The sequence below is a fragment of the Crotalus tigris genome, unplaced genomic scaffold (genome assembly GCF_016545835.1).
Source record: "Crotalus tigris isolate CLP2741 ecotype Arizona unplaced genomic scaffold, ASM1654583v1 scf7180000023687.2574627, whole genome shotgun sequence".
NCBI lineage: Eukaryota > Metazoa > Chordata > Lepidosauria > Squamata > Viperidae > Crotalus > Crotalus tigris.
The window spans coordinates 1,662,950-1,676,954 of record NW_024100118.1 but is presented as its reverse complement, the minus strand read 5'-3'; the positions used below and the strand labels follow the sequence as shown (position 1 = coordinate 1,676,954).

General features: G+C 39.5%; 1 protein-coding gene across 6 annotated transcripts in view; it reads right to left on the bottom strand.

The window, feature by feature from the left end:
* RASGRF2 (Ras protein specific guanine nucleotide releasing factor 2) overlaps positions 1-14,005 on the bottom strand; it is a 162,488-nt gene that overhangs the window by 87,160 nt on the left and 61,323 nt on the right. For all 6 annotated transcript variants that reach the window (XM_039320718.1, XM_039320720.1, XM_039320716.1 and 3 more), the window contains exons 3-5: positions 4,320-4,467; positions 3,538-3,627; positions 671-924 (exon numbers count right to left, since the gene is read on the bottom strand). In XM_039320718.1, the coding sequence (XP_039176652.1) occupies positions 671-924; positions 3,538-3,627; positions 4,320-4,467 (492 nt within the window). The remainder of the gene's footprint in view (positions 1-670; positions 925-3,537; positions 3,628-4,319; positions 4,468-14,005) is intronic.

Sequence of the window (14,005 nt, the reverse complement as noted above, 5' to 3'; positions counted from 1 at the left end):
ATGAGGATGGTTATCAAGTAGCATCTGTATCTCTTTTAATAGTGGTAGGCAGAATATTCCCAGATTGGGCATTCTGTGAATGGGGAGTGACAATTTTGGACCCACTAAATTCTAAGCCAATCTGATCAGTTGAATGTTGCGAATACATGCACATCAGCTACACAAAACTCCCAAATCTAAGTTATCTAAAGAGCTGAAAGTGAAACTAAAACACCTAGATTTGCTAGGCTGAGAAGCCCAGCAGAAGTTTATCTTCTTGCAGCTTCTATCCTAAGTGCTATGATCAGCAAAGATATCAAAGAGTCCATAGATGCACCATTTGACTTTGATTCAGCTATTTGGATTATCTGTCCACTAGTTTTATAATATTCAAGGCCATATGTTATTCAATTTAATCTTGAAAATATCAACATAAATCAGTTTTCCATTTTGTTCCAATGAAACTACTGCAATTAGGGGTGAAAAACTGGAATTCACCTAGTCTTCCCCTGCAACCCAAAAGAGATAGGAAGTAAGAGTTTTCAATGTCAAAATTCTAAAAATTAAATGCAGTCATGTGCTACACATTGTACAGATTTTTAATACTATAAATCAAAGTCAGGCAGACAGATAGAAAACAATTTCATGCAATCATATTGGAATGAGTTTTTTAAAATATATCCAATAATACCTGTTAAGGAAGATGCTGCTAACATCATCATGACTAATAGGTGGTTTCTTTGAACTTGCAGCCATTCTTAAGGGCCTTAGAAAACAATTCACAAGGATATAAAGTTGATGCACATATTCAGATTCTGCCTCAACCATGTTGAAAACTATTTGGTTTCTTTTTCGCATACTTTCTGCATGTGGAGAACAAATATAATCTTGAACAATTGTCTTCCATTTTCTTCTACACAACCAACCACGCATAAAGCTCTGTACCTAAAGAGTGAATTTAAAAGAAAATCAAATTTTATTACAGTCACAGGCCAGCATTACAAATAAAAGCATTAAAAACAACAATAATAGTAAAAATAAAAATAAAGACAGAATAGTATATTGTGATTGGTAGTGGATTAACAGTGGGCAGTTAAAGTTTGCCAAATAACAGAATTTGGCCACCTTCAGAGAAACTACTTCATACTGATCTGATTAAAAAAAACATTTTAATGGTCTTTGAAATGCATATATATCCCATTCAAACATATGTACTGATATATCAGTGTTTCAAGAAAGGAATGTTTCCTTGCAATTTATGATTCAACAGCTAAAAACAACAGACTTTGGGCAAAACTTTATAAATATGATTGAAACAATATGCTGTAAACAAACAGCAAAAGTGATTGTAAACGGAGACTATACAGAGAACTTTGAGATAAGAAAAGGTACAAGACAAGGATGTCCACTATCTCCGTTGTTATTTATCCTATGTTTTTATTGAATTTGAAAATGGAAAATGAACAAGTTAAAGAAATAATGATAACATGGGCAAAGAATTTTGGATATAACATAGATTTAGAAAAATGGCAAAACTTGTGGGAAAGAAATTATAGATTGACAATGTCAACTTCTTATAAAGAAAACCTATATAAAATATTTTATAGATGGCACTTGCCACCAGCAAGGTTAGCAAAAATGTTTAAAAATATGTCAGATAGATGTAGGAAATGTAAACATAAGTCAAGTACTTATTATCATGTATGGTGGACATGTGTTAAACCAAAGAGGTACTGGACAAAAATATATACTTGGCTAGAAAAGATGTTGGGATAGCATGTAGATTTTAAACCTGAACTTTTTTTACTAGGTATAATGCCAGAAAAGATTGATAAACAAAGTATATACTTGATTTTACATGTGATAACAGTGGCAAGAATCATATTCGCACAATATTGGAAAAATGAAGAAATTCCATCAGAGAAAGAAATAATTTAAAAAATACTGGAATGTGCGGAAATGGACAGACGTACTATGAGGTTGAAAGAAAAAGAAGAAACAGAATACTTTCAAATTTGGGACTTATTTTATCAATGGCTGGAGAAAAGAATAAAGGTTTAGGAATTAAATTTGTATTAGTGAATGATAAATTCAGACAACACGTTTGTTGAATAAATACTACTGAATTGTATTAAAAAAATTAATAAAATCTACAAAAGAAAAAAGATAAAGTAAGGAAGACAAGCATGCCTGCAGTTAGCAAAAAGAAAGCGGCAACTACTTTTCCACTTATTCTAGAGCATGCTTAGAAAGACCAGAATACTTTAGCTGATCTTAGAATATTTGGCATTGTAGATTGGCTCAGAAAAGAGAGACTATGTAGCATGCTTGCTTTAGGTAGAGCAAAAATGTATTTATGAGAGTCACATCTGAATAACAGAACTAAATTGAACAAGTTCAACAAGCCATTCTTCACATTTGCTTTGGAGGATATGTAATGGAACATGAAGGAAAGTGAACAATCAGCAACCTATTAAAACAGCCATACCTGCTTCCTAGATGAGGATGCAGCTACTTTAATGAGTTTTCATGCATTTTAGAATACTTGAACACTCAATCCCAAACTCTGCATAGGCTTCTACTTAATACTCTATTTTTACCAACTTCTCACTTTTAAAATCAACTGTAAGGAAAACAATAACTTAGGTCTATACAATAAATTGTATTGATTTAATTGAAAATTAACTGTAGAGGACTAATGTGGCGTAACAGTTCAGTCAATGGATTTGAGCTAGAAAAATTCAGATTCAATATCCTAGTGTTTAGTTGATGACTTTTCACAAGTCATTCTCTGATGACAACCCAAGGATGTTGGAAACTTTAGGAATAAAATGAGGAGTGAATTGATCCATGCACACTACCCTGAGTTCCCAGAGAAGACAGGATATAAATACATCCAGTAAATAATAAATAATAATTGACACACCTGATGCCTTTATTCATGATTAAGCAGTGTAAAACAAACAAAGTATTTTCTATCCAATGCATGTGTCAACATGCCATAGATATATAAACCTAATGTAAAATGTAAAAAAGAAAAAAAATCCTGCTAATAATAGGACCTACTGACTCAAGTGTCATTATCATCCATAATTGTACGTTTATAGAGCACTTCAATAATAATGTACTGTTGGCTATATAAACTTTTAATTTTTTCTTCCCTTTTTTTCTCTTTTCCCTCTTGCAGCACCAGGGTAGCAACTATTATTATTGTTGTTGTTGTTGTTGTTATCCTCCCCTTAAAAGACGTTCATCTCAAACTTATTTTTTTTTCAGTAATAGCTTATGTTCAAAAGCTTAAAAATGCAATAGTCAGAATTTTTTTCTTTATAATTGTTTTCACAGAGTACTTTGATACATGACTTTTTGTCATGTGGACCTTATTAAATCACTGTCTCTTTCACCAAACAGTTCATCAAGATAATTAGCTGTTCTGGAACACTTACTAAATGTTATGCTGCTCAGTTCAAATGAATATATATTCTCCTTAATTGAAAGAAAAAAATAGGAAATGTTATCACTTCACAATCTAAATGGAGTGGAAAAGTGGAAAAGTACCTTTTTAATCTTTTTAATATCTGGATTTTCTTCTTCTTGATTGCCTTGATATGGTCTCATTCGTTCTTTTGTTTTATTGAGAGCTACAATCTGGTAAAAACAACAAACAAAAATGTAAAATCTTAAAGTTTTTGACCGATTTCAGAATATCACATGATATTTTGAAGATGTAATTTCAAGCCCCTGGAACTTTGAATAGTAACATCTCACTGGTTTTATAAACTTTCAATATCTGAAAAAGGATTATATAAATTAACACTCAGATAGGCAAAGGGATATCTTTTATGTTCCATTAGCTGAAAGATATAATGACCCATAGCAGAATCTTTCAATTACATTACTCCCATGAGAATTTTTTCAGGTTAAGACCATGTAATATGCATTATACGAAACAAATAAGGTCCAACAATTGTTTGATCTTAAAGTCATAATTTTTTTTGTACTTGAACCTAAAAAAGCAGGATTGTTATTAAAGCAGATTGTCAGAGTTTGCTTTTAGATTGCCCAGATTAGACTAACAAGCAAAGCAATCCATTTTAGAAAAAAGACAACCATTCCAAATAAAATTCACAAACAACCTTGCAAAACTAATAAAATGATTAATAAACTTAAAACAACAAAATAGAAAGGTAATAAGTTTCATATTCAGGTGTGACTCCTAGCCAAAGTTTCATTATAATTATAATTATAATTAATGACACTTTTGCCAATGACTGAAAAGGAAGCCAGACTATGAATTAGACCGCAGTAGCATCACAATAAGAATGAATTTTGAACTATACCTCTGATTTAAGCCTTTCAATTTCTGTGTCTTGATCTTCAAGCTGATGACGTAGCTGATTTGCTGAAATCTTTTCTGTCTCTACAATTTGAACTAGATGGATATATTTTTGCATTAATACTTCCCTCTCAATCAGGATATCTGAATAGCTACAAGTTGAAAAAAATAATTAAAATGTTTGTTAGAAATTATATAGGCAACATATTTAAGCAAAGTCTAAAATATTAGGTTCCATTATTCTTAGTAAATAAATTAGTAAGTGTATTCCCACATATTTTTATGTTTTAAAACTTATGCATAAATCTTTCCAGGAATATTTAAATATGCAATGCTGAGAAAAAGAGCTTTATTGGTAAAATTGATGTTAAGATACTCTTTATGTTTATCAAAACATAATTTATTCCATTAGGTGGTTTTCAACCAGTAAACTTCCTATTATTTTATATAAATTGTAGCTACTCTATATATTCACAGGGATTCTACATTGGTTTCTCTAGTATAAAATCAGTATTTAATTTAGGTATACATAAAATAAACAGTTTTTAATAAATTCATTGTTAATTTCAATGAATATTGTAATATAATGTGCTATGAAATGCATGCTTTATGTAACTGATATTACACAATAGAAGTATCAAAGGTCCTTTGTAAGACACTGGTCTTAGAAAAACTGATTTTTCTTTGGTCATAGCAATTTGACATATATTTGTCTCAAGGTATAAAGCTAATTAGTATGGAAATGCTTTGTTTGGCTTTGGGACAAGTGTGAATTTAAAAAACTGTAGTATTGAGTGATACCACCTTCCAAAGAGGCATTTTATTCCCAGTTCCTGGAGGTTTACTCCACCTCTTCTAGTTATAAAGTAGGACTTCTTGTGTCATGCAGGAAATGCTCTTTCAGTCTTGTACACTGTGCATTTGGAAAAGTAATAGCCATCTTCCAGGTTCTGAGACAACAGTTAAGCAAAAGAGCCTTCTGGTAGCTCTCTACAAGCAGGAAGATAGCTAAGATAGCCACAGAGAAAGTGGCAAGGGAAATTGAGGAAAGAAATGCCAAGGAATGTGTTGCGTCCTTCGCGAAATGGCAAGACACGAGAAGCAGTTGTAGTTCTCAAAGACTTCTTTATTCTTAGTTCAGTTTACAGTTGGAAGACGGCGGCAACGCCCCAAACTCTTGGCCTCTTATATAGGCCATTCCCGGGTCAATCTGCAACTTTTGGCGCGCCAGCACTTGCGCATGCGCACAAGTACTGGCGACAGCCTGTCTGGTCCCGGGCAACTTGCACCTGTCCGGGACTGTTTGCAATGCCCCGAGCCTGCTTGCACAGGCTCAGGACATAACACCCCTTCCCCCCGGGTTAAAACTATTAACCATGCCATAGTAACACATAACCCATTTCGAGTACAGTGCCATACTACCCAATGCCAGGTATTACCTTTGCTTCTATTAGTCTAAGTGTTCTGTTCCCTCTGTTAACTCTGTTTTGCCAATAGAGTTACAAAATCTTCTAAATACTTAGGAGATTTCCTGGCTCTTTGTGACCTCCTAACTGCTGGGTACCTGCCAAGTACCCCTTGACTGAGGGGTGGTGCGTGCCTATCCCCCTTGTTTTGCCTTGGTGGTTCCCAAGGACTGTGCTCCAATGCCTGGCCTGCTTGCTTGCCCACCGGGCTCGTCAGGCCAGGGCTTCTTTCTTTGTTTAACCTGGTTGTCCTGCCTTGCTGCAGGCTCTCTGGCCCCTCTAAGTGACTGTCACTGTTGGGCGATTCTGTAGAACCTCCAAGGTCCATCCAAGACCTGTCAGGAGGTTGTCTGTCCCCTAGTTCCCGTTCTGTCCCCAGGCTTGTGGGGTTTCCAGTACTGTCCCAAAACTCAGTTGTCCCCTGAGTGAATTCAGAGGTATTGTAGTCGGGGTTTGGTTCCTCGACCACCTCCCTGTATGTTTGCCCCCTTCTAGGGACAGGGGTAGTGTCGGGCCAACTAGAAGGAGTGTGTGCCAGCTCTCTTGCGGGAAATGGTTTATTGGGATGCTATCGGGTATCCTCCCTGACTGGAGTACTGTGTGATGCGGATGAGTAGTGATTATGCCCCCAGGGTGACTCCCTGGCTGGAGTAGGCGTTGATGCCTGGTATCTAGTTGGGCTCCTTGAATTCCTGTTTGGAGCACTTGCGGAATCTTGAGATGAGCCATTTGTGGCTTCCTCATTGATAGTGGGCAGCAGCCCATGCCCTTCCCTTTGCCCAAAGGGGTCCCCCTCCCCCCCTGGAAAAGACCCAGGAGTCTCAGCGGGAAGGTCCCGTCTAGGGCGAAGTTGGTCGATGTGTCGACACAGGACACGACCGTTGTCCAGGGACACCTCGTAAGACAGAGGACCTGTGACCCTGGATATAGAAGCAGAGACCCATGAATGACCAGGCCCGTAATTACGAGTCCAAACCGGGGCACCCACAAGGAGTTGTCTAGGTGCCCTGGGGCGTGTGTAAGAAGAAGGCAGTCTATCCAGATGCAACCGGTCAAGCTTGGTAGTCAGTTTGCGCCCCCAACGAAGTTCAGCTGGGCTCCTCCCCGTAGAAGTGGACGGTGTAGTGCGATAAGAAAGGAGGAAGTCAGCCAACCTGTGATGCCAGTCTCCGTAGGTAATTTTCTCAAGGCGTCCTTGGTGATGTGAACCATGCGTTCAGCCATACCGTTCAGAAGAAGTGAATTGAGGGCCATTGTCAGACACAAGGACATCTGGAAGCCCGTGTGCAGCAAAAATCCCCCTCAGTACTTGAATAGTCTTTGCAGCGGTGGTGGAAGATACAGGTACAACCTCAAGCCATTTTGAATGGCTGTCAACTAGGACCAAGAAGAATTGACCCTGAAAGGGCCCAGCGTAGTCAATGTGCACCCCCATGGAGACTGTGTTTCCTCCCATCTATGTACAGGAGCTTGTGGCATTTCGGGGCGCGAGCGTTGGCAAAGGTGGCATGCGTGCACCTTAGCTTCAATGTCACTATCTAACCCAGGCCACCACAAATGGCTGCGCGCGAGTGCCTTCATGCGTACAATGCCAGGATGACCCTCGTAGAGGGACCCTAAGACCCTAGTCCTCATTGAGATAGGAATGACAACTCTGCTTCCCCAAAGCAGACAACCCTGGAAGGTGGACAACTCGTTCCTTTTAGACCAGAAACTCTGAAACTCAGTGCCAGGACAGCTCTCTGGCCATCCAGATAAAACCTAAGAAAGGACACGTGAAAGTGTGTGATCTGTGCCTGATTCAGCGGCTACATCTTTGGCATTCAAAGGAGACTCGGGCAAGGCCTGAATGGAGAGAAGATTGATAGCTGGAGCAGGGTCAGCTTCTATTACCAGCAGGGATAACCTACTAAGGCCATCAGCATGGCCCATTTCCTTCCCAGGTTTATGAAGTAGGGAGAAATCATAGGCAGAAAGAAAGATAGACCATCTTAGCATTCTGGGGGAGATGATTTGAGGAGTTTGCTTACGTGTGGTAAACAGTCCCAACAAAGGCTTATGGTCAGTGAAGACCGTGAAATGCCTGCCATATAAAAAATCATGAAATTTTTTAATTCCAGCAACCACAGCTAAAGCCTCCCTGTCTATTTGAGCATAATTACGCTCAGCAGCAGACAAGGTTCTGGAGTAGTATGCAACAGGAATCTGAGTTCCATCTGCCCTAAGGTGGCTTAGTACAGCTCCTACCACATAAGGAGAAGCATCACAAGCGATGCACACAGGAAGGGATTCATTGAAATGTGCGAGTACACTGTTAGAAGTGAGTAAGGCCTTGGCCTCATTGAAGCTTGCTTCATGCTTTTGTGACCACTGCCACACTGCCTGTTTGTCCAATAGCCTGTGAAGAGGCTCAGCTACACTAGCCTTATGTGGAAGAAAGGAATTGTAGAAATTCAGAAGGCCCAGAAAAGCCTGTAGTTCGGCCTTAGACTTTGGCCTAGGAGCATGCATAATAGCCTTCAGTTTGGATTCAGCAGGGTGAATCCCAGTGGCATCAATTTTGAATCCCAGAAAATCAGTAGAAGGCACCCCAATTTTACATTTGTCCTTCTTAAGCTTGAGGCCCGTTTTCCTGAACCTTAACAGGACAGCCCTTAATCTCTCAGCTAAATTGTGTGTAGACTCTCCTGCAATTAAGACATCATCAAAATAGGGGCAAACCCCTGGTATACCCCGTAGTGTGTTTTCCATTACGCTTTGGAAAATTCCAGGAGCGACATTTACTCCAAATTGTAGCCTCTTCACCTTGAAGGCCCCTCTGTGGGTCACAATGGTCTGTGCTACAGCAGTATTATCATCAACAGGCAGCTGTTGATATGCCTGAGCTAGGTCAAGCTTTGCAAAGACGCGCCCCCCCCTTGAGGGAGGCCAGAATATGACTGACCACAGGAACAGGATAGGCATGTTGCTGCAATGCCTTATTCAGAGTGCATTTGTAATCAGCACAGATGCGAATGTCCCCATTTGCCTTGAGAGGCGTGACAATGGGGGTTTCCCAGGGACTGGAGTCAACAGGTTCTAGAACTCCTTGCTGAATCAGTTTGTCCAACGCAGTGTCAATTTTACTTTTTAAAGCAAAAGGGACCGTTCTTCCTTTAATTCTAATGGGAGTGACAGTGAGGTCTAGTTTTAATGACACAGGGGGTCCTTTGTATGTGCCCAGCTGGGGGCTGAAGACATCTGCAAATTCTTTGCAGACTTCTTGTAGGTCCAGTGTTTGCAGACTATTGAGCCCTGTGATGTGTATTCCCAAGGCCTCAAACCAATCGAGTCCTATGAGACTCGTTCGTTCACCCTCTACTACTGTTAGATCTAGTGGACCTTCAAAATCCTTATACTGTACGTTAAGGGTGGCCTCCCCCTTAACACACACTCTGGAGTTTTGAAAGTCTGTTAACACAATGTCAGAAGGCCTCAGCTTGGCCTGAGTTCCACTACCGGAACAAATCTTCCTAAATGTTTGCATGGAAATGATTGAAAGTGCAGACCCCGTATCCAGTTTCATAGCCAATGGAACCCCTTGTAGCTTCACCTTAAGTGACAGCTTTTTCTTAATGGGTTTGTGTGTGCCTGTCCTATAGATGCTTCTTCGCGAAGCGCAAAACCCCACCCTGTTTTGGCTGGGAACCCTGGTACCTTTCAGGTGCAATTCTTCCTGAGGTTGTACCTTCTGACAGCCCAGGCACACAACTGCAATGTGTCCTTGTTTTCCGCAGACCCTGCAGATAGCAGAGCGAAACTTGCAGTCAGTTCTCTTGTGGCGACCTCCACAACCGATGCACTTGGGGAGAGCTGAAGAGCTTCCTTTTTGTTTCCCTTCCTTCGCGGGGTGGAGACGGTCCACTTCGTCAGGATCCTCCTCAGAGTTCCTTTGGACTTCTTCCTGATGCACAGACGCAGCATCTGGACTGTTTCTGATCGGCCGCATGTTCTTGATGGTGCCGCCCGCTGCTTCTTCTGCGGTGACCTCTCTCAAGGCATCTTGGAATGACAAGTCCTCCTTGGCAAAAAGTCTCTGTTGTAACTCTCTCTGCCTTAGACCGCATACAAATCTGTCCCTCAGTCGTTCTTCGAGGTCTTTGAACTCGCAATGTTTGGCGGCTTTCCTCAACGCGGCGATGTACTCCTTTGCCGATTCTCCGGGTCGTTGATCCCTCTGCTCGAAGGTGTGGCGCCACGCGATGACGGATATCTTGGGCTGGAAGTGCTCCTTCAGTAACTTTTTTAGATCTGCGTAGCTGACAGACTCTAGAGGGACAGGTGCTGCGAGGTTCTCGGTGATTTCGAATGCGTCTTGACCGCAAACACACAGCAGGGTGGCAGCCTTTAAACTATCTTCCCGTACTTGATTTACCTTGAGGTAGTTTTCCACCCTGGCTACGTAGGACTCCCACCTCTCTGGATGTGAGACGTCGAATTCCAAAAGCCTTCCAATTTTTGCCATTTTGTAGAAGGAAGGGTCTATCTGCCAGCCTACCCCCGAATGCACGCTGGATTGGCGGGTAGCTGCCGAGTCAACGCCGTTCCTGCCGCTCAGGACTCACTTGGGTAAGCTTACACCTTTTTGCTTGATGTAAGCATCCCATCCTCGTCGCCAGTGTTGCGTCCTTCGCGAAATGGCAAGACACAAGAAGCAGTTGTAGTTCTCAAAGACTTCTTTATTCTTAGTTCAGTTTACAGTTGGAAGACGGTGGCAACGCCCAAAACTCTTGGCCTCTTATATAGGCCATTCCCGGGTCAATCTGCAACTTTTGGCGCGCCAGCACTTGCGCATGCGCACAAGTACTGGCGACAGCTTGCACAGGCTCAGGACATAACAGAATGAGTCTGGCCAGCCTGTTCAAAAACCAAAGTCATTCAAGGAAAGGGTAGCCTTCAGATGAGAAGAAAAAGTGAACCAGCCAATGAGAGTGCAATAAGTTCAATGGCAGGTAAATCTATCTTCTCCCTTTTTTTGAAGTGAGTGACACTCGGTGGCAACAGACACAACCAACTATAGAGAGAAACCAGAAAGAAAAGCACTCAAGTCATTAAGTCTTTATCAAGAATACACTTTTTTTAATAAATATTTTATTAATTTTCTAGTTTTACAATAAAATACTTAATAGACAACATGTTGTCTGGGTCAATTAGTAATTCAGTGGTATATATTAGCTTTTTCAATCTAGATCCAACATTACACCATCAAATGTTTCCTCTCTTCTTCCAATAGTACTTGTTTTCCCACACTAGGCAAATACAATTCTTATTTTTATTAATAAATATATAATTGAGCATCAACATTTTTGTTACATTTTTCTCATAATATCAATAATGTCATTTTAGATAACGTTTCTAACCAACACATATCTTAATTGCATTTGCACTTAATATCCATATATTCAATCAGTATCCTGTTTTTGCTTTTCTAATTTTAATTTCTCATCAGTGTTCAAAATGTCTCTATTGTTTAATTTCAAAGTAAGTTACCTTTGGGTAATCAAAAGCTTCTCTTATTCAAACTTCTTAGCATTTTCCTGTTTCCCTTCTCATACCAAAATCTAATATTCTAATTACAAATCTTATCTTTCAAGTTATGATAATACTATTTTTAGCAATTATCTATTCTTCACCATATTCAAACATCTAGTTAATAATATAATATCCCATCTAATGGATCAAAACCTCTATTTTCTTCAGTCTTTCTAGCTTTCTTCCTTTGCCAACTAACTTTCCAAGTCAATGCATTTGAGTCATCAAGTAATTTTTCCTCTGTGTTTTGTGTATATTGTTTGGACTAAGAAAAACCATTTGATTAAAGTATTTTTGGAAGAACAAATCCACTGATATTCACAGAACAGCCTCCCTTCTTCTCCTAACAGTTCTCCTAACAGCTCTATGTTCCATTCAATCAATTTTTCTTCCTTTTCCTCAAATGTGTTCTGAATTCTTGATTGGTAAGATGTCTTTTCCATTTCTGATATTATCACTCCATCTTCTAATTCTTCAGTTGTCTGAATCTGTTGGTTAGTTCCTTCCATTAGGTTCTCCATCTTTGGATCTGCTTCCTCAAATTTTCTTTCTATTTTCTGGGTTGCTAGTTCCTTCTTTGTAGTCATATTCTGGGTTTGTAAATTTAGATTAGAAAGTTGTTATTTTGTGTTATTTCTAGACTCATCACCCTCTCTCTTTGGGGAGGGTGCTTTGAGCAATTTTTTCCAGGAAGAAGTCTTTAAGAGTCATAAAGAAAGCATAAGGTCTCACCCAGTTTCATCCACATTGCTGAAAGGTTGCTTGTTAGTGCTTATTGTTTTCCGTTGTCATCAGCTTCTGACTGACTACACAAATGTAGCCAGTCTTTCCCCCGCCAGTTTGGGGGGCTTCCTCAGAGCAAACAGAAGGGCCACCACCCTCCCACAATCAATGAGGGTCTCCTCCTTGCTTGTCGCCTCTACGGGGCGACTTTCAACCTTTTCCAGGGTCCCCAGCGAGGCAAAATCGAACACAAAAGACGGAGCCCCATCTTCCTGCACCCATTCATTCACGACGTCATACCGGAAGCCCAAGAATACACTTTTTGAGTCTCCTTCTACTCCACTAATACTGAATAGCAATGATCTCTGGAGGATAAGATTTGTCAATTCATGTAAGCTATACCTTACATGTACAGTCAGTTCCCTCTTCAATGAATGCTTTTTCTAAAGCAGAATTATATGTACTCTTAAACTATGCTGGGATGAAGTACCTTCGTTTTTACAGGAAAGCAGCTATTTTCAATTCCAGGCTTCTGTGAAGCCTATTTATCCTGTCTAGTCACAAGCAGAATGAGAGGTCAATGGAGCAAGGAGAAGGCTACAACTCTAACAGTCTTCAGCCTAAGCAACCTGGAAGGCTCTATTTTCTATGGTAAAGCAAGACAGAAACCATATTCTATAGGGCTGCATCAGGAAAGGAATAACTCTCAGTTAATAACATTATGCATTTTGCATTTTGTCATGAATTAGATACACCTAAATTCTTCTAGCTATCTGTGATTACAATAACAAACAGACGAATGTTTTCTTTTAATTTATACCATATGTCTTATTTTGTTCCAAGAAAAAAGATACCTTTCGTAAAAACCCACAAATAAAAGCAGTAAGTTACAATTAAAAACTCTAGCTAGGCATACGTCTGATTGTTCAGAGAAATATTTACAACCAAGAAGAGCCAGTACTACAACTTAACAAGATTTTCAACTGGGTGATTGCTGAAAGTTTCACAGGAGAAAGTACAAATGTGTCTTTTCTAGTCAACTCCTTCACTAAACATGTAATTTTGAAGTAAGAAATTCCCTCTCAATCTTCTCATATTATCTGAAAAACCATAAATTCTAAGTTCAGCATTAGCAAATAATTTACCAAATTTATAGACAGGTGCAATCCTAAAGGACTTTTGATGGCAGATAAAATACAGAAAATATCTACCACAGAATAAAAGAAAAACACAGAATGCAAAATATATAGCAAAGCCAATTTATAAACCCTACCAAATGCCCCCCAGAAGGGCTGTTTCCAGCTGCTTCTCTGATATCCAATGTAAGATCCTCCTCTTAACTCCTCAGAAGGGGAATCAAAGCAACTTCTTCCAGTTACATCAGATTTCTGTCATGATGCCACTGAGGCAGAGATCAAACTATAAGTAAGCATCTTCTTTTAGAGAATGTATTTTAATGTCATGGTGTTATCAGAGTGGGTTGGTAACTTATTTCAGACTGTTTTTCAAAATATGTGGAGCTTTAATGGATAGAAAAATGCCTTAAGGCATCCATTTTGTCTTTTTCTCAATGGGAAAATCGAGCCATAAAGGGGGGGAAGAATTATATGTATATTTTAAGGGGTGGAAAATTCCAGGGGTACTAGTGGGGACTACAAAATGAATGCTGCAAGGCCACATTTGGCCCAGAAGTTGCTTTCTCTTGTTTATTTGTTTGTTTATTATATTTTCCACCAATTTCACGGTTCGAGGTTACTTGACACCATCAAAAAATGGTCTACATGCGTACATTCAGCAATAATTCTTCATGTTACTTTACTGTAACATGAATATATAATATAAAAATGACTCAAGCTGCTGCTCCTATCTCAGAAGATATGACTATCCATACAGACAAAATAGATGACTCATGCTAGGTTACTCCTACAGA